The sequence below is a fragment of the Apteryx rowi genome, unplaced genomic scaffold (assembly GCF_003343035.1).
Source record: "Apteryx rowi isolate R43461 unplaced genomic scaffold, aptRow1 scaffold_475, whole genome shotgun sequence".
In the NCBI taxonomy this organism is placed as follows: Eukaryota; Metazoa; Chordata; class Aves; order Apterygiformes; family Apterygidae; genus Apteryx; species Apteryx rowi.
Window position 1 is genome coordinate 124,041 of NW_020450733.1, and position 18,956 is coordinate 142,996.

The 18,956-nt window shown below is 47.8% G+C and overlaps 2 protein-coding genes across 6 annotated transcripts in view; one reads left to right on the forward strand and one right to left on the reverse strand.

Annotated features, from left to right (window-relative positions):
* Nucleotides 1-8,708, reverse strand: part of LOC112972111 (keratin, type II cytoskeletal cochleal) — a 34,782-nt gene extending 26,074 nt beyond the window's left edge. For 2 of the 5 annotated variants that reach the window (XM_026078214.1, XM_026078210.1), the window contains exon 1: nt 915-999. The gene's annotated coding sequence lies outside the window, so the exon portion shown is untranslated. Of the gene's footprint in view, nt 1-731; nt 820-914; nt 1,000-4,502; nt 4,591-8,650 lie in introns of those variants that run through there. The other 3 variants (XM_026078212.1, XM_026078211.1, XM_026078213.1) reach the window with 3 other exon arrangements.
* Nucleotides 711-15,815, forward strand: KRT80 (keratin 80). The gene is made up of 9 exons (XM_026078221.1): nt 711-1,049; nt 4,637-4,851; nt 10,165-10,225; nt 11,229-11,324; nt 13,950-14,114; nt 14,636-14,761; nt 14,859-15,079; nt 15,462-15,517; nt 15,613-15,815. The coding sequence occupies exons 1-9, from the start codon at nt 723-725 to the stop codon at nt 15,813-15,815; spliced, it is 1,470 nt and encodes a 489-aa protein (XP_025934006.1). The 5' UTR covers nt 711-722.
* Nucleotides 15,816-18,956: the final 3,141 nt, after the last annotated feature.

An 18,956-nucleotide genomic window follows, 5' to 3' on the forward strand; every position in this document is an offset into this window, starting at 1 on the left:
ATGATGTCCCTGTGTGGTCAAAAGGAAGACCATGAGTTCCTCTAATTACAATTAGCTTGAGACACTTTTCCAAACTCCTGCCCCTGGCAAATTCAGACTCCTGCTTTATGATTTTCTCAGTCAAACATTCCCCCCTCAAAAAAAAATAAAAATGAAAATAAAAGATCACAATTCCTTCCTTTTAGCTGGAAACCCTGAGGCAGGGCTGGGGACTGAATCCAGGCTCCATGAGCCAAGCGCTCCTGCAATAACTGTGCTCAGAGTCTTCCTCCCTGAGCTTGCTGGATCCCAGCTCCTTTGGTTGTTTTCTTCACCATTTAAGGATACGGAAAGCAGCCGCTTGGGGCCCAGTGAATTACCTGGGAGTGATTTGTTTTTGCTGCGAGTGCCTATGCCCTCACCACACAAACAAGCTCCTGAAGAAAGGAGGGTACAGAGAGAGGAGGGGAAAAAAAAAAAAATAAAAAGCCAACAGGTTGATCTGGATTACATCAACGGTTACACCCTCCTCCGTTTAATGAACATAGGAGAACAGGTGCTTGCAATTCATTAGCCAACCCACGAGCCGAGGAGACAGGAATTAAGCCGACCAAACTCCTCAGCGTGCCACTACTCTTCTTCCCTTTCAGGCAGCAGCAGCAAGAAAACTTCATCTCTTTTTTTTTTTTTTTTTTTCTTCTTCCCTCTCCTTCCCCTCGAGCTGCGAGAGCCACAAGCTGAGCATGACTAACCCTTGCAAAGCATTCACCAGTGGTTCCCTCTCCTCCTGGGAGGTGTCAGGGAAGATGAGCAGAGGAAAAGCAGCTGGCACTTCCCCGGATCGCCAGGGCTGCAGCAGTCCCACCGGGGTGGCAAGCAACAGCTATGACTCCCTCAGCCTCCACAGGGGTGGCAGATACCGGCGCTCTTCTTACCCCTCCTTCTCCATCGATGGGAGGCTCCTGATCCCCCTGCACCTGGATATCGACCCCGACTTCCAAGCCATGAGACAGCAGGAGAAGGAGGACATCAAGATGCTCAACAACCAGTTCGTGTCCCTGATTGGGAAGGTAAGAGGAGCACAAGCTGCTGAGGACCATGGTGCAGTGGGGGGTGGGGGTGGAGGGACAAGGATGGTGGTGGGGAAAACAGATTGTAAGCAGTCTCTCAGGAGACTTTTGAAGGCCTTCTTAAGCTAATCATTGCCAGGCTCTAAGTATTAGGCCAATTAACCAATTAGTTATTCCTTCAGTGCTATCCACTTTAACAAGGGCTACTATCAGCACTGGGTGATGATGGGCTGCATCTGTGGTCAGCAGCATCAGGTAGCCAGTGCATCTCCTTTGCTATGCTTGTCACCCAGCAGGTCTCCTTCAGGTAGGCAGACAGCACTGCCACGGGGGAACACGGTCCTGCCTGAGCAGCCAGGGAAGGGAGCTGGGCAGAGTAGGCCTTGGCACCCGCGGCGGACACAGGGCTGTTGAAACAGCCATGAGCAGCAAAGCTGATTAAGGTGACTGCTCAGAGTCTTCTCGGGCTGCTAAAGGGAGATGGAAATTCGCCTCAGTGACTATGCGAAGGGCAAGGGAGACCCCCCAACACTCCCACCTCCTTCCTTTGTACTTTTTATTATGAGAGGTTGCAAACTTAGCCAAGAAAGTGTCGCTTTCATCTCTTAAGATCCATGAGAAGGCAAAAGATTTTCTCAAAGCAAAACAATTCATCTAGCTGAGGCAGGTTTCTGCAAAGCCCTGGTGCTCTGTAAACAGATGGTAATCTCCCAGGAGGATTGCTTCACTGGAGTCTACAATACAGGCAGCCAGTGCCAAGCTACTATGTCTTAGGATTTTTTTGGTTTAACTCTAGCTCTAAGAGGACCTGAATTCACACTGGGAAGGAGAAGGGCGGGGGGGAACCATCTCTCATAGCATCTGCCCAGACTGAATAGTTGTGTGCCAACCACATCTACGTGTGTAAGCCAGTGTGTGGCTGTGCCAAGAGCTGACTCTGAATGGAAGAGCATGGCAGCCCCTGTGCCTGTGCTTTTCCAAGCACAGATATTGGCAACATGAGTTTGGAAAAGCACTGGTTTGGAAAGCACTACAAGAGTAGGTTTTGTTGCACATGCTGCAGGCCTGTTCCCTTGGCTATCCAGATCAGAGATGGGGACAGGGAGATGGGACAAGACCACACAGCAACACAATACATCACTGTCATGTACGTGAGCCAGACCGCATGCACTGGTCCATTTCATGCAAATGGAGATGGAAGAAGTGACAGACCCTACAGGTTTTCTGATAAACCCAACCTGGTGATCTGCTGATAAGTGTGCATTGCAGGGCCTGATGGACAGACGATACAAATGCTCCACCTTAGTTAGGCAGCTTTGAGTTTAGTGCTAGCAGCTCCTGCCTTTAGCTTTGAAGGCTGTAGCTTCAAGTTGTACATCAGTCAAGTGGCAAATTTCAGCCATCTGCCTCAGGCCAGAGGAAAGTAATGACACTTCCTGGTCACAGAGAACTTGTCTTTTTAATCAAGAATTCAGGTGGCCTCAAGTCCAAGCAGCTAATTCCTCAGATAATTGACCACAATCACTTTAGGAGTTTGCTGCTGATATATCTCCAGCAGGCTGTTCCAGATCTGCTAGTACTCCCTTTCCACTTGATCTAGATATGTCCAGGCGGAAGACAGGGAATAGCCAAGTGATGGAGCCTCCATTCTGAGACCTAACTTTAGCCTGAGCAGCACAGCAGCAGAGACTGCCAAGGACCAGTCTTTCATTTCTTCTGTATTCAGAAATGGTTTTCCAGGAAGCGAGGCCAGATTGGGGTGGTTCTTCTGCCACAAAACTCAGGTTAAAAGACTCTGTAAGGAAGGATTTGTGCTAAAGAGGGAGCCTATATAAGAAGCCAGGATGTAAACAAAACACCCCAGTGGTAGAGTAAAGGTTTGGGACCTGGAAAGAAGTGGAAAAAAGTTGAGCAGCTAAGGATTAGGAGCAAGGTCAGGAACTGAGAGTTGATTTGAGGGTCAGATGGGGACTATGAACAAGGACCAAAAAGGAAAGACTGTTCCCTACAGTCTCACAGGCCAATCCCAGCCCTGCTCACCACAGCCCTGCTGAGGGATGCTGCATGAGCATCCCTAAGAGGCCTCAGATGGAGAAAACAAAAGGCCCAATTGATTACTGGTAGCCCTGGAAGCCACTTCCTCATGCCACATGCAGTGCCCCTCTCTGGCTCCACTGCAGCATCATCCTGCGGTTCTCAGCCTTATGCATGCACACACCCAGAGCACGTCACACTGTTTCTGAACGAGGACAGAGCAGCCAGTCACCTGGTTGGACTACTGACTTGGTGTCAACGGACATACAGTAAGTTGTCAGGAAGAAAGCAAGGATTAGGTCTCTAAGAGAGACATGAGATCCTAACACTCACACTTCTGCTAATAACTGACCATGAGCATCTGACCACTTTGCTGTGCTTGGCTGCTCTCTGCTCCCAGTTCGCTCTCTGTTCAGATGACAACCTCTTTGGGAAAGATGCTGTCTCTCACCACGCGTATCTGTATAGTGTTCAGCAGCTGGGAACTCTGTCATCTTTGGTTCCAATTCATGGCTGCTGCTTATGAAGTTACACAGTCAAAGCTGAGGGCCAAGCAGAAGATGCAGGCCTGATGATACCTGCCCCCCACTACTCACACCGCATATGGTATAGGTGAAGCTGTATCTCTCCTTATAGAGCAGATGCGCTTATATCAGGGTTGAATCATGTCCATGATAGAGTTGAGGCTTCTGGACAGTGTTGGAGGTGACTGAAAGCTCACAAATTACCAGCTGAAACATGACTGAAGGAGTTTGGTTTTGTTCACAGAGTAGTGACAGAGAGGTAGCAATTAAATAATTAATTGAAGTTAGCCAAGAGCTTTGAAGATGAAAAGCGTTACCTGAACACTGAGCATTACTGCTAAGACTGTGAATATTAGAAGAGTGCCAGATTTGAACAGTGGGTGGATGAAAATGCAATGTATCCTGTCTTAATCAGACAGGCACACACACATGCACATGCATACACACACACCCCACACATGCACAGCATAGAGTCTGTAATTATTTTGCTTATTCTCTAGAATTCCCATAGTTCTTGTCCACGTTACTTTGCCATATTAACCAAAACCCCCATTCATTACACAAACTTCACCATGGTGTAATTCTACAGATTTGAGAAGAGTTATCCTTTTGTTTGTCCCACTCAAATGGTAAATCAGACCTCCATTCACCCTGAACATCTGTACATGACCTGTGGTAGATTTTCAGGAACTATTTCTAATATTAGGAGGCAAAGGGGACTAGCAATAAATAGCTCTTATTTTTAGTGACTTAATGTAAGATGCTCATTCATTTTGATGTGAACATGCTCTATCAAAAAAAAAAAAAAAAATCAATATGTAATGTGTAAAACCTCTGGAAGTCCCTATAACCCTACATCCCGAGGCCTGATCTTCAGGGGATTTCTAGTTCTTACCTGGAGATCTTGACTAATTCCAGCAGCTTCTAGCTACTCTGAAGGTCTCCAGACAGATCTCTTGCACTGCGAGGAGTGGTCAGCTTTGTTTTAGGCTGTCGCTGTTACTAATGTCTCCGAAACCTCTTCTGCAGGTCCAGTGCTTGGAGCAACAGAACAAGATCCTGACGACAAGGTGGAACTTCCTGAAGGATCAAGACAATTCCCGTTCTGAGTCAGACATCAAGGCCATCTATGATCAGTACATGAGCAAAATGAATCAAGAGATGAAGGCCCTCAGCTACGAGCGGGATAATCTAGAGCTGGAGCTGACAAAGGTGCTGGAAACCATGGATGAATTCCGAAACAAGTAAGTGTCCAGCATAGCTGGATATACAAGGGGGAATGTATAGACTGTTTGCAAGGTACCAATTCAGCTGTATGGACAAGGAGTAGCATGGGACTGATTTAACATGGACAGACTGTTATTCCTAGGAACAAACTCCTAGTTTGGTGTGTGTTGTACATTTGAGAAGTTAGCTCTCTAGCCTCTTCCTGCTTAAAGAGATAGAGATGAAGAGAAAAGCATGGAAAGAGAAATATCAAAGAGTGCAGTGCATCTGAGAGATGCCTCAGGCCAGAGAACAGTAGCTCTGGGGAATATTATCAGGAATGACAGCCACTAAAACAAAGAATTATTTGTTCTCCACACTTATCACAAACCAGAATTTGCTACCAAAACCAAAGAACTTTATGGGTCTAGGCTGCTTATTTTTAACAAATGTCCCTTCCTTTCACCCCCCCACAATTTCATGCAAAATTCTCCATTTTGGCCAAAATGTCAAACTACTATCCAGAAAACTTCTTGACAGGAAATTTTCAGGCAGCTGAAAGTTGAAGGGAGGACCAGCTGCTGAGTGCTTATCACTGCTTTTGCCAAGAGCTTTGAGATCTTCTGATAAGAGCATTCAGATGTGCCACAACTCATTCAATAGCACAATGCTTTTATTATTATCGGTGTCATTTGCATACCACATAGATGAATACAAAATTAGATACTTTCCCTTACAGTTACACCCATCTGCCTACACAAGATCTCTGGAGTCTTCCATGTTGATCTGTAGTAAAGATCCACGTACCAGCACTGGCAAAACAGAACAACAACGCTAAGGGCCTACCCCTCCACGGCCTTTGATAGACATCACTAAAGCAATAGCCCAAACCTGTTCCTGACATACAAAGCAATGCATAAATAATGACAGTGCTCTTCTCCAGGGAGTTTAGCAAAGGATCTTAAAGCTCTTTGCAGACATTGATTAAACAAGCTACTCAACATGTCTGCAAGTTAGGGAAAGAGCAATAACTCCACATTACGATAGATTAACGGAGATGCAGCAGTTAAATGCCTTACTCAAGCTCATGGAGTGAGCTGGCGGCAGAGCAGGAATAGGTTCTTGGCCTTATGCTAAAATTATGACACTCAGCTCCTTCCAGAAATGATGCATTGATATACGGACACTTAGGAATCCCTAAATTCATGGTGGTGGGTGTCTGTCTACACTTTATTTGGATGTTGATTTCATATCCCAAAACTTGAGATCACTGGAAAATTCCTTCAGACTCTTGCTCTGCTGACAGGTAGCAACCCTAAGCTTGGATCAAAACCACAATGTGGAAGATGCCATACGCTACCTGCCCTAAAGAGGTTAAGACCTGATATCCCCCTCTGGAGTATTTGCTCTTCGTTGTACTTTCCCTAGGAACTAACTGCTTTGTGGCTCAGCAGTTATAAAAGATCCTTTTTGGCTTATTCCATGACAGTCACCCCTACCTGCCCACATAGTTTGTACTGAGCAATTGCCTCATTAATTGCCCAAATCTGGCACTTCATTTATTTTTCAGCCTGATTTCTTAAGAACAAAGGTACTTATGTAAATCAGCTGTGAATCTCCCCCAGCTTTTGAAACTCTAGGACAGTTTCTACATAGGTGGACAACAGGATAGACATCATAAGGATGCTAAGTCCCTCAGAGCTCCAGAAAAGGCTGATGAGAAGAGTGAGACACCCCCCCATCCAAACACACACAGAGGATAAGACTACAGCACATGCACTAGCACATTATTAGACAGCAGAGAATCCGCAACGGGCAGCAGCTTATGATTAGCCGCACTTGCAGCATTGACGAGTTCCCGCTCTGTTAGACATGGGACTACACAGTTACAGGACACAAAGCTGCAGGAAAACAGCCTCTGCAAATTACACTGCCCCTAGAACCACTTCTTTTCTTTCATTTGCGGAGTCTTCCCATTTCGCTTTCTCCCATCTGTGAGCTGGAAGGCATAAGCCCTGCTGGGGTGACTTTAGCAGCAAACAGGCGAAACCCACCCTGTCATTGGGCTGCTGTTAACACCCAAAGCCAGCGTGGGTGAACTTCCGTCTGTGACAGTGACAAGCCACCATGCTGCTCCCAGCGAGCAGTGATTCACGGGTAGAGAACTGCTGCTTCTGCTGTGCCTTCTCCAGGCAGCGATCCAACCCCGGCTGAGACCACACTGGCGTTGCCAAGTCCTGCAAGTCTCCTCCAAGAAGGCTTCCTCCTCCCCACAGTTTTTCTGGAGCAAATGGTCTGCCTAAGCCCATGCAAGTTTTGTAGGCTTCCAACTCCTGTGGAGATTTCTTTTCCCAAGGGAATTTTTTTTTTTTGGGGGGGGGGGGAATCTAATAAGTCTCATCCCTGCTGGGACAGTCTAGATGCAACACATGGTGCACGTGGTGACCACTCAACTGGCTGCTGCCCAACAAATCACTATGTGAAAACTGCCTGCCAGTGACCCTCAGTAGGACCTTAATTTCTCTTTCTCCTCTGTCCAGGGATCGATTTCCACAGAGATTTAATTAGCTGGGCCACCTTCACTCCCTTCTCAGATTAGGGTGCCATTGACCAGTGGTTCCAAAGACACAAGATGATAGAGAAGGGAAGGGGGGAGTGGGATGGAGGATGACACAGGGTCTCACACAAGCCCTGCTTCTTCAGGAAGTCAAGCTAAAAACCAAACCCTGAAACAGGCCTGTGTAGGGATGAATGCCCAGAGGTGCACATCTGCACAAGTGTTCACTTGAGTTCCCCACGCGTGTGATCTGCACATGCAAAGACCCATTTGAATGGGACACAGGGAGCTTTTGCATGTGTTGACTACCCTGGGGTGGGATTGAGGGGATACTGCAGGAAAAAAGAAGGGTCTATAGCCTTTTGAGGGCCATTTCTGAGATCCAGTGATTGTGACAGTAAAATCATGTCACCTGAAGTTTGGGCACTCAACAGCCCTTTACCACCAACCTCTGTAGTCTGTTTTCAGCTACTCCCTACCCCACTTGCTTGCTCCACAAGAAAAAGTTGGCTTAATTCCATGCCACCAGGCTGAGATCTATCCCACCTCCATGTCTTCACCCTAAAGTAGTCTTGAGGCACATCCAGAGAGGAACATAGTCTGCCTGAGACTCAGTTCACCTCTGTTTGCTTCACTGACTATGGAAGAAGCCCAAGGCTACCAGACGCCTGCCTTAAGTGCGTGAAGTGAGATGTGATGGATTTATGCCTAAATGCATGACTGCATGTGGATTATCTTTAAGAAGATAAATGCTGTAATGTGTTTGTGGAATGCTCCATCCCCGTGTGAGTCATCTCCTGGCTGCCAGGTCTCTCCAGAGCCATGCAGTGAGCATGTTTGGCTGGCTAGGCCTGCTCCCTTTCAGGCGGGAGTGTTGTTTGTTCCCTATGCAAGATTATGTCAGCGCCCTGCAATGCACAAAGCTGCTTCGGCAGGCCGGGACAGACTGGGATTGGGCTGAGATGCAAAAAGGATGAAGGAAAAGAGCAGCAGGCTATAATTAAGCTCAATGCACAGTTGCTGGCAGCAAGGCTAACATTCCAGCTAAAGAGAAGAAAAACTAGATGGGTAAATCTCTTGTTAGCTGCACTATCCGGCCTTATGAAAGCAGGAGAGAGGAGAGTTTAACAGACTGGGTTTCCAAGGGGTACCTTACAAGTGCCTTACTGTAGTGCCTGGGACAGTCAGATCCCTCTGTGCTCTCTGTCCCCTCAGTGGAGAAAGCTACAGCTCCAGGGAGCCATCTGAGAATTTCAGGTCAGCTCCTGGGCATTACTTACCCGCTTGCCTTGCGGTGCAGTCCTGGGCTGCATTCCCAATTCCTTGTCCTCTTTCTGTCCCTAGGCTCTTCCTCTTTTTCAAGGGGCAGCTCCTCTTGTTGGTAAAAGTTTGTACACCATTGAGGAAGGTCCTCATGTTTAAGTGCAGTGATGAGGCACCAGTCCACCAAACACCAGGACACAGCTGTTGTTCCTGATTTTATGATCATCACTCTGTTATGGGATGCCATTTAGCTTGTACCTCATTCCCAAAGGTCTCAGCCTTAACCCACACCAATTTGGTGACATTCATAAGTAGCACTGAAAGGCTTAATTCACAGATAGGAAACACTATGAGCATATTAGGATAAGAGGAGCCTGAGGTATCAGGGAACAGCAGGGAAGCCATGACCTCCCTGCCAGAGAGTGTGACCTGCAGTCTCAGTGAAAGAGCCAGCGCTGCCATATTGCGTCCGGCAGTGCAGTGGCAGATACCAAAAGACCATTGTACAATGCTCCAGCATTCCTGGCCTGCTGCACGGCAAACAAACCAACCGCTGTTGGTCACACACCAGGCCCAGAAGAGACCCGGTGGCTTCCTGGTCGGATACCTGCTTTCAGCGATGTCAAGGCTAGCCACACGCTTGCCCCAAGAGCCAGCAAGGGCTGGCGTATTCCCTAAGCTACCCTCTCCTGTGTCTGCTGCTGGTTTTCAGGAAACGTGTTTGCCCCTGGACAAAATCTTTGCCATCCTGATCCTGCCTTATCAAACCTGTTTTTAAACACCTGCAGGGTTGGTTCCTCTACTGGATATTCAGCCATGAGGGCCCCACCCCATCCCATCCGTTTTTTTTGTTACCTTCTGCTCTGTGGGCTTTGTTTTCCATGAACTGCTTTGCCACGTCTTGTGTTCCTTCACAAATACACCTCACATTTAGGATAAGTTATGATGCCAGTCCAGCTTTTTCCAAATTTACACAAGCCAAGGCTTTCTCCCTTGAAACTGCTCACAGGCTCTGGAAATTAAATGCTGATGATACCTGAAAGAAACAGAAGAGGAGGGATTGGGGTGAAAATCTGGCAAAGTTTGGGACATGCAACTGGATTTCACAGAGAATAACAATTTATCACACCCCACTTCTCAGTGCCTGCTCTCTCTCTCTCTCTCTGTGACAAATGTGAGGTAACTTGAGGTTGCTTAGCCCTCAAATTAAATTAAAATTAATATTAAAGTTGCCTCCTGTTTACTCTGGGGTTCTTAAGACTGAAAGTATGTGCATGGTGTTACTACAGAGCAGCTGACACGCGGTAACTTGTTATCCTCTCTCTTGTTCAGGTGCCCATACCTGAGAGATTTCTCTCCTGCTGTCTAGGGGAGAGTATATCTAGGGTCAGAGTCACCTAGGAGGTGGCACACCGTAGTAAAAGCAAAAAGCCAACATGCCAATGTTCCTTGAGACCAACAAGACAACCTTAAACATTGCCCATGGGTAAAGTCTCTGGGATTTCTTACTGCTTTTTTCCACTCTCCTTAGATACGAGGATGAAATTCGCCTCTGTAGCGGCATGGAATATACCTTCACAGAGCTCAAAAAGGTTAGTGACAACAGGAGCTTTTCATTGGGACCTGCAGAATGAACGAGCCCTACCCCAGCTCTGCAGGATGGCCCAGGTCAGCCAAGACAGTCCAGGGTTAGCCAGGACCATAAGAGTCCTTGTACCACAGAGGTTTTGTGGGGTAACAAGGTCTTGAGAAGGTCAGCGGAGCGGCAAACATGGTTCCAATTTCAATAGGAGAAGCATAAGTGAGTCTGGGCCACCTGTGGTTATGGAAAAGCCCCACAGCGCTTGGCAGAGGTGCTTGGGGTCAGATGGTGTCTGTGCCCAACCACACTGCATTGCACTGAGCAGACCTGACCCAAAGGGGTCCGTACCCCCAGGACCTTCCGAGGCCATACCTCTCCTCCCCACCACTTTTTTCTCGCAGGATGACTTCATGGGTTGGGAAAGGCTGGAAATTGATAAATGTGTTTGCCTTTGCTTCCTGTCGCACCACCACACCCTGTTTAAACAGCAACCACACGCCACCCCAGATGTAGCTGCATTTGAATAGCAGCTGAAATGGGCGGCTTTGTGCACTGCTTTTGCATTAAAAAAAAAAAAAAATCTGAGGTGTAGGAATGCAAGGTATTATTAGACAGAGGAAACGTTCTCCACAAATGATCATTATAGCTAATTGCATGTTTTCCCTGACACACTCATCAGCCAGTAAGGGCAGTTCTGGTGACTTCTGTGGACTGCATCAGAGTTTTCAATAACCCCTGCTTTTCGTGGTGAACAAAAGATGAGTGGGTATGGACCAGCCCTACCTGTTTCCTTCTCCACCCCATCTCATTTGAGACTTCCACCAAAGTACGCTTACCAAAAAAAACTGCGGAGGAGAAATGTCCACAAAGGAACCTCCCTACTTGTAGAGCAGGAGAGAAATTCCACAAACACCCACCAATATATAGGAAGGAGGACACACCAGTGAGGGGGAAGTTGGAAAGACCTCTTGCCTCAAATCCAAACTGTTCATTAATACATTTTCCATCTACAGGATTTAGACGTGAGCTCCTTGCACAGAACTGAGCTGGAAGTAAAACTGCATGGGCTACAAGACCTGATGGACTTGAAGAAAACCATCTATGAGCAGGTAAAATGCAATCGGGAAAGTTGCCCCAGCACACACACAAGCTACCATGCAAAAGACAGCCTTTTTGAGGAAAGTTCCACTAAAAAGAGGGCTTTACTCCCAATTTAGACCAAAATGAGGTCAGAACCCACCCCCTGTCCAGTCGCATGGTGTTATACAGACACATCTATTTAGATCGATGGCTTAAGGCAGAGTCTCATCAGCTAACTCCTCTCCTTCAACCAAACCCTCTCCATTTTAAATTTGATCAGGATACTCTTTCCACCCCACTGTTCCTGCAGGGAGCCTGTTCGGGGTTCTCCCCTCAGACAGTTAGAAGCCCCCCTCTAACTTCCAGGGGCTCAGCTCCTAACCCCCACTGAGACAGTGGTTGCCTTCAGATCAAGCCTCCCAGCTTGTGAGTGCACTGAGTGTTATTCCATTCAGATTCAAAGAGAACGACTCACAGCGAAACAGGACAAGCCACAGCGAACCTGAGCAAGGTGCTGGATGCTCTGTTGTAACAGGATACAGCATATTCCATTTCCACTTATACGAGAAGTATACAAACAGATATGCTTTTACTAAAAGGGGAAGGATATGGAACCTGCAGCCCTTTGAACAGACCCAGAGGGTAGTGTGCCTGTATCTGCTCAAACAAGGTGAGGTGATTCCAGCCACTTACTCAGAGCCTGTAAAATGTTACCAAGCAGGCTGAGCAGTGTTCTGCAAATAGCAATGATTTGTCTGAATTCTACCAACACAAACAATTAAAATGCTTCACAGGGGAATGCCGTTTTCCTTTGTGGAGAAACTGAAGCACAGAGAGGCAGAATGACCTGCACAGGAGCAGAGCTTGCCCTAGAACACATGCCCAGCCTGAGTCTAACCATTAGGCCTTACTTCTTCTGAAATGACCCTTCCTAGTGCAAGGCAATTCACCAGGGAAGCTGGAAATCAGATCCTGCTGTAAATCCATACTCAACACCTCCACTCAGCCACCTCACTTAGGGCAAGTCCCCTCCCTGCCAGAGACACTGCCATCTTCTGCTTGAATTGATTTGCTCCAGGTCCCACACTGTTGCTCTTTGCAGCTGGCTGCACTTTTTATCCATCCTTCATGCAAAGAAATTACCCTCTATCTCTCTCTCTCTCTTTGTCCTCTCCTCCCTGTAGCTTATTTTAACATTAGTCATTTTCCTGCTGGTACCTGTTGATTTGAATGCCATCAACATATAGACACATATATCCACTGGAGGGGCAAATGAGGGAAACTTTGCTTGACAGTTTTGCTCACAGCATGTTGGTGTGAATCAGAAGAAAACCCCCGCCTCGGTCCTCTTTTATGCCAACAGGAATATTAATAAAGCACCAGGCTGTTTTTTTTGCAGAGGATGCTCCAATATATGAAACATGCACGCATTTTTTCATATAGGTATTACCTGCTCAAAGATTAACAAAAAGGCTTAATCATTAAACACCAGTGGGAAAGAAATACATGGATAATCCTGTTCTTTGGAAGAGTGGTGGGGGATTTTTCTGTCTGTTATTCATGAATCACCATCTCAGGGTGCCCATTGTTTCCCCAGTCAGAGAAAGGCAAGGCAAATAAGGTCTACAAATGTTTCTAAGAGATTAAAGCCCTCAGCATAAAAGGGAAGAACAAAAGCATCAAGATGAAAGGGAAGAATTGGGAAGATACCTATGCTGCTCTCTTTCACACTGGTAAATCAGGAGCAACTACAGAGAAACCAATAGAGTGACACCCTTGCAAGAGCAGTCTGAAGCTGGGGGGAGATGCCAAGTGAATGCGCACACCATCCGCTCAGCGGCAAGGCATCAAGTTGTGTCTTGCCTGCGTACAAACCACTCAGGGGTGCAGTTCTCAGGAATGGATTAAGGGTCTTTTTTTAGGTTCACTGAGGGGAGTCTGCATTCATCATTGTTTGACTTCCTTCTCTAAAACTGTGACCGAGTCAGCCATGAAAAGCAAATATTCCAGTCAGGAACTGCAGTTTTTTTGTGCACGTTCCTACTCCTCCCATGGCTGGTTTGAGTTTCTCAAGCATATGAGACCAGCTCTGGAGAGTGGAATAGGCCTGCTAGCGATGGCTGGTGCAGAACGTGTTCAGAGAAGGGTCCTGTTTCTACCTCCTCTTAACTAGACGCAAAGTAGACTATGATGGAGCAAGTGGCAGCCACGACCTCCCTAAATACTGAAGCAGAGCTGGGCAGAGGCACCTTCTAGCGCCACCAGCCTGTGAACAATTCACTGCCCTATTCCTTCCCCAGGACAGATGAACCCAGCATGTGAAAGCTGATAGAGCAAAAAATTGAAGCCTGACCAACAGTCCAATAAACCTTCTTATGATGCAATACAAATACGCCATTTTGCCAGGTTAATAATAGATTCTGTGAGAACATGTATCCAAAGTTCCCAAAACAATACCCTAACCTGAGTCCAGACGGAGAAAAATACCACCAGCTTCACAATTTCAGAGACTGAAAACCTACGAAGTCTCACCATCTCTCCACTTAGCAGCTTTGGCTAGCTAAGCACAGCAGATCTGCCAGGGTTCAGCTCTCTCCTGGATTGTAGCTTTGTTGAATATTTGGTATCTCAAACCCATTCTTTTTGCTATGCAGGAACTTGAGGAGCTGCTGACAGAAATTAAGGACATTTCTGTTGTCCTGGGAATTGACAACACGTGCAAACTTGACCTCAGCAAAATTGTGGAAGAAGTAAGGGCCCAGTATGAAGCCCTTGCTCTCCGGAGCTGGGAGGAGGCTGAAGCACTCACCAGGAGAAAGGTATGTGTCTCCTTATCTGATTGATACTGGGGAGAGGCAGGGAAAGAAGAGGGAGAGATCAACCTAGAAACTACAGGGATCAGCAAGATGTGGAGGGACAGACTACACCAGGGAATGGAAGGAGGGACAGGGTGCTAGCCCAAATCAACTCCTCCTAATTCAGATATTTAAATCAGGAGTTTCATTGCTCCAGGCTCTCTGCATTGTCAGTGAAGAAAGGCAAAGACATCTTCCAGCAACAACCCAGCCGACCAAAGATGTAAATGACCTTTCACTGGTGCTTCCTCCAAACAGAGCAGGAAGGGATGTGACAAAAACAAAGAGACTGTGCGCTCTGCACATGGCATGGCCACAGCTAGAAGAGGATTTGAGAGTGAGCCCTAAATCCTTCAACACACCTAACTGTTTTTTTTTCCCCCCCCAGTGAGGTGTTTTTCCCTCAAGAGCAGTGGAAATCCTCACAGATTCCTTTGCTATAGCATAGGAGGAGCAGATAATCCACTCTTTCCTCTCCCCTGCAGCTGAATGAAGGAAACACTCAGTCAGCCACCTATGGGGGTCACCTCCTTGACAGCCGACGGGAGATTGCAGACATGAACATACAGATCCAAAAGCTGAGGTCCTGCATTGTGTCCCAAAAGAGTCAGGTGCGTCCTGAGGCGGGTGACAAAACTCTAGGACTCAGGACTGGTAAACTACAACACACCTAACACCTCCACCACTTTTTTTCCATTGCAACAACAGTGCCTGTACTTGGAGGAGAACATCAAAGAGGCAGGGGAGCATGGCGATACAGCCCTCAAGGATGCCAAAGCCAAGCTGGTCAGGCTAGAAGAAGCCCTACAGAAGAGCAAGGAGAATATGGCTCACCTGGTAAAAGAGTATCAGGAGCTGATGAACATCAAGCTGGCCCTGGATGTGGAGATCCTCACTTACAGGAAGCTGATGGAAGGAGAGGAAAGCAGGTGAGCTGGGCTTCCTCACATCTGGACAGGAGAAGGGATGCATACAAACCAACTAGGAAGAAAGCAGACATCCCAAGCTTTGAGTCTGGTATAAAAGGCTTGATCAAAGAAGGAGCAAACCCCAGCAGTCCCCATACAGCTCAGTCTAGTCTCTGAAGCTTTCCTCGCTTCCCCAAATTGAAAGGTACCAGCACTTCCCTAGAGAGCGCTTTGCCCAGATGCTGTTGAGTTAGCCTTCACAACTTAACCATGCACTCGGCTCTACCCACATAACCCAGCTCATGAGGGCCAACCTCCGACTCTTTCTCTCTCTGGCACTGCATTGACTTTGCTACCTTCAAAGAATAACAGGCATCTTCACATTTTGTCCTTGTTTTCACAGCATGGAGTCACCAATACCCACCGTCATCAGCACCATCCACTCCAGACCAAAGCACCGTAAGTGGTTTTATTCATACAACTTGGTGGAGCAGAATGCAAAGGAAACATTTCTAATATTTCTAAGCTGTTTGCTTTTCTCTCTCCCTCTGCAGCCTTCTCCAGTGCCTTAAGGAATTCCAAGGTGTTTGCAAGAGGAACAGGCAGCACCAACAGTGAGACGAACCCAAAGGGAGGCAGCACAAAGGTGCTGCCCTCAAGAAGCTACAGCAACAGCTCAACAATGCCTGAAGCAGATGCCTACATCAGCGGGGCCCGGCCAAAGTGCAATTCCCTGTCCACCAAAGAATGCTCCTAGGAGAAACAGAGCCCCACAGCATAAACACAAGACGCATTGGCATCTGTAGCCAAATGAGGCCAAAGCACTTTCTCCTGAACTCAAGCCAACATCTGAGGGACCAAGGACAAGAATCTCTCTCTTAAGTTTGTCCTTACAACATCCCAGTTAACATCTGTGTTTTACCAGTTACAAGAAGAAACCAACCCAGGATGTTAGAGCCTCTCCCATTCAGTACCCATACTAACTCCTGCTTCCGCTCTGGGTCTGTTTCCACAGAGAATTTGCATTCCAAACCTTTGAGATCTATCTATAGAAAACTTGGCAAGAGGGGAAAGTATTATTACACAAGATTTTAATATGGCAACCTGAAGCCATCAGCCCAGACATTTTACCAGTATTACAAAACCTTTCTCTCTGTTCTGTCTCAACTCTGGGGTGTCTGTGAGAGGTGTTCACTGATGTGGCTTTCAAAGGAAGGCAGCGCCGAGCTTTCCAAACTGAGCTGATGGAAAGATGCAGGTAAACAACCTGAGCCAGATGAATTTGCAACATCTCTATTTGCATGTCTGGTGACAAACACTCTGGCTGTAGTGGGGAACCCTTGGTGACTCCACAATATTCAACTAATTTTACTGCCCTTTGGGTGGTCCTTCATTCCCTCCCAAGCCACCAAAGCTAGAAGCTGTTAAAACTTACCTTTTTATAAACCATCTCTCTCTAGCAGAGAACATCTCCTGTCTCACTTAATGACACTCCAAACTCTGCAAACAGTGGTGCTATGTCCTATGTGAACTGGGATATTCACTGGTTCCCATTTAACTACAATAAGCAGAACTTGTATTTATTGAACTTACATAGCAGCTCTTCGCTTACCTGGCTAAGCCCAGCCAACGTAAATCAGCAACGTTGCACCAAAGGCACTAGAGCCAGCTCTGTAGATGCCAGCTGCAGTTCTGGCCTCAGTAGAGGCATTACTGTGTCTCTCTTGCACATACTAACATAAACAGTGCACTGCAGTATTTCTCTTTGAGGCCAGGCTCTGACCTCAGCCGCTGCCATACAAACCTTCACAGATCTGCATGTATGAGGAGCTGTTAATAGTCTCTTGGCATATTTCTGTTGAGCGCATCACAGTATTTCCATGTTTCTGTAGAATAGCCAATTACTGTAGCATCTATGTAACCAGCACACCAGCTCTCCAGTGTTATGGCCGTTATAATAAAGCATTGAGATGCACAGAAAGCAGAGTATTGTTGGTTTTCTCCAAATCTCTTACCACAGCCCGCCTGAAACAGCAATTCTTTCCCCAGTTGCTAGCAGGCCTCAGCTGAGGACTCTGGCTATTCTCTGGCAGCCAAATGAAGCTGAAATTTCTTCTCAGGCACTTTGCTTGATCCAGATCCCCGGAGACAGCTACGCAAGGCTGGTAGGACAGAGGTGGAGCCAGCAGCCAAGGCTTTAGGGGAGAGCGCCACTGTCCTGCCACTAGACTCCCACACGATGTTGAATCACAGAGCAACTCAGGCACATTTCAGGAGATGAAGTGTTATTACAGGACCCACATGCCTACACAAAGCTTCCGCCCTGCTAAACTACACCTACACCTCCACAGAGGGGGACTTCTGGGCACCTGAGGCAGCCCCTCGTTTCAGAGGTGCCCCTTTCAGAGCACAGGGTTCTCTTAGCGCTTCGTGTTCCTCCTTGCTCAGAAACACCCTTTTACGAGAAACCTACCTGGGAGATCCAAAATGCACAAGGACCCCAGAGGTGCTCAAACCTGGTTCAAAACATTGCCCAAGGTGTATGGTGGGAAACTTTTGCTCAGTGTGGCGGGTGAAGCCCTTTGCTCTCTTGGGGTCTGGGCTAGATCTAGAGGATCTGGGAAGGAGAGCATCTCTGCTCTGCCCTTTGCTGCCCACCTCAGAGGGCCACTGCACTTGTGGGGCCAGCCTGAGGAGTACTGGGGCAGGAGAGGGGAAATGGATGCAGGCCAGCAGAAAGAGCTCCCAGCTATCAGGTCTGCTGGCTGAGCAGCCCGAGGCTCTTGGTTTCTCACACTGGTAGGAATGGGACACGGGGTAGCCATGAGTGAGCTCCCAGGCACACGTGCCCTTCCCATCTCAGGAGGAGACAGCGCTTTAGCGCAGAGCTTCCCCTGGAGGCAGGACCCAGCAGGGCCCTTGGACAAAAGCCTTTCAGAGGAAGGAACAACGCCGGGTTTGTGCGAGGCTTTGCGAGAACGGTGCGCAAAGCCCAGAAGAGGAATGACTGCTCCGAGCAGCCCGGCGCCCTTGCAAGGCAGGGTGGGGCCGAGGCACTGCAAAGAAGGGGGGGAAGAGGAGAGACACAGAGCTAGTGTCTCCCAGACTGAAACCTGAATGGGAAGGGAGGGCTCGGGTGCCCTGAACATCCATCCGGGGGGAACAGGAGGTTGGAGCAGTCAGAGACATGTGCTCACAGCCTGGCTAGGTAGGGCAGGGGCTCAGCAGCAGCCCAGTCCTGCAAGAGGAGAGTGTTTCTAGCTGGTTTCCCTCCCTCCCATATACTTTTTGCTGCTTGTGAGCACCCACAGCCCAGGGGACTGGGAGCGAGTCCCAAGGGCAGAGCAGGGGGACGGGGAAGCCGGACTCCTGGGCCCAGTCTGCTATCTTAGGACAAAGGGGAGAAGGGTCTGCTGTTAGGACAACCTGACTCACCCTTTCTTCCACTGTCTCGGTCACTTCATTGCTCTGTGCCTCAGTTCCCCCATCAACAAGTGGAAAGTGATATTAACCCACATCATACCAGGGGGGCTGATTTTATGCACCAGAAAAATTCCTGCACTCTGTTGATGGCCCAAGATAGGCCCAGGACTTTGACACCCATCCCTGCCTGTGTAGCAGTCCTCCCCCCTCCACGATACTACCCCTTAAGCACTGAATTCACCTGAAGGACCAGTCCCTTCCTTGCGGCTAATTCCTGTACTTTTACACCACTCGAACAGTCAGCTCTAAACCCAGCTGCAAAGATTTGCTGGGGAAGTTCTGTATCTCTTTTCCTTATCACCCCACTTCAAGTCTTGTAGAAATACCAGGTCATATCATCAACTCAGGATCTCAGAAACCCCTTTAGGGTGATAGGGGACAGTCCTACAAGGGCAGGGATGCTGAGCCAGCACAG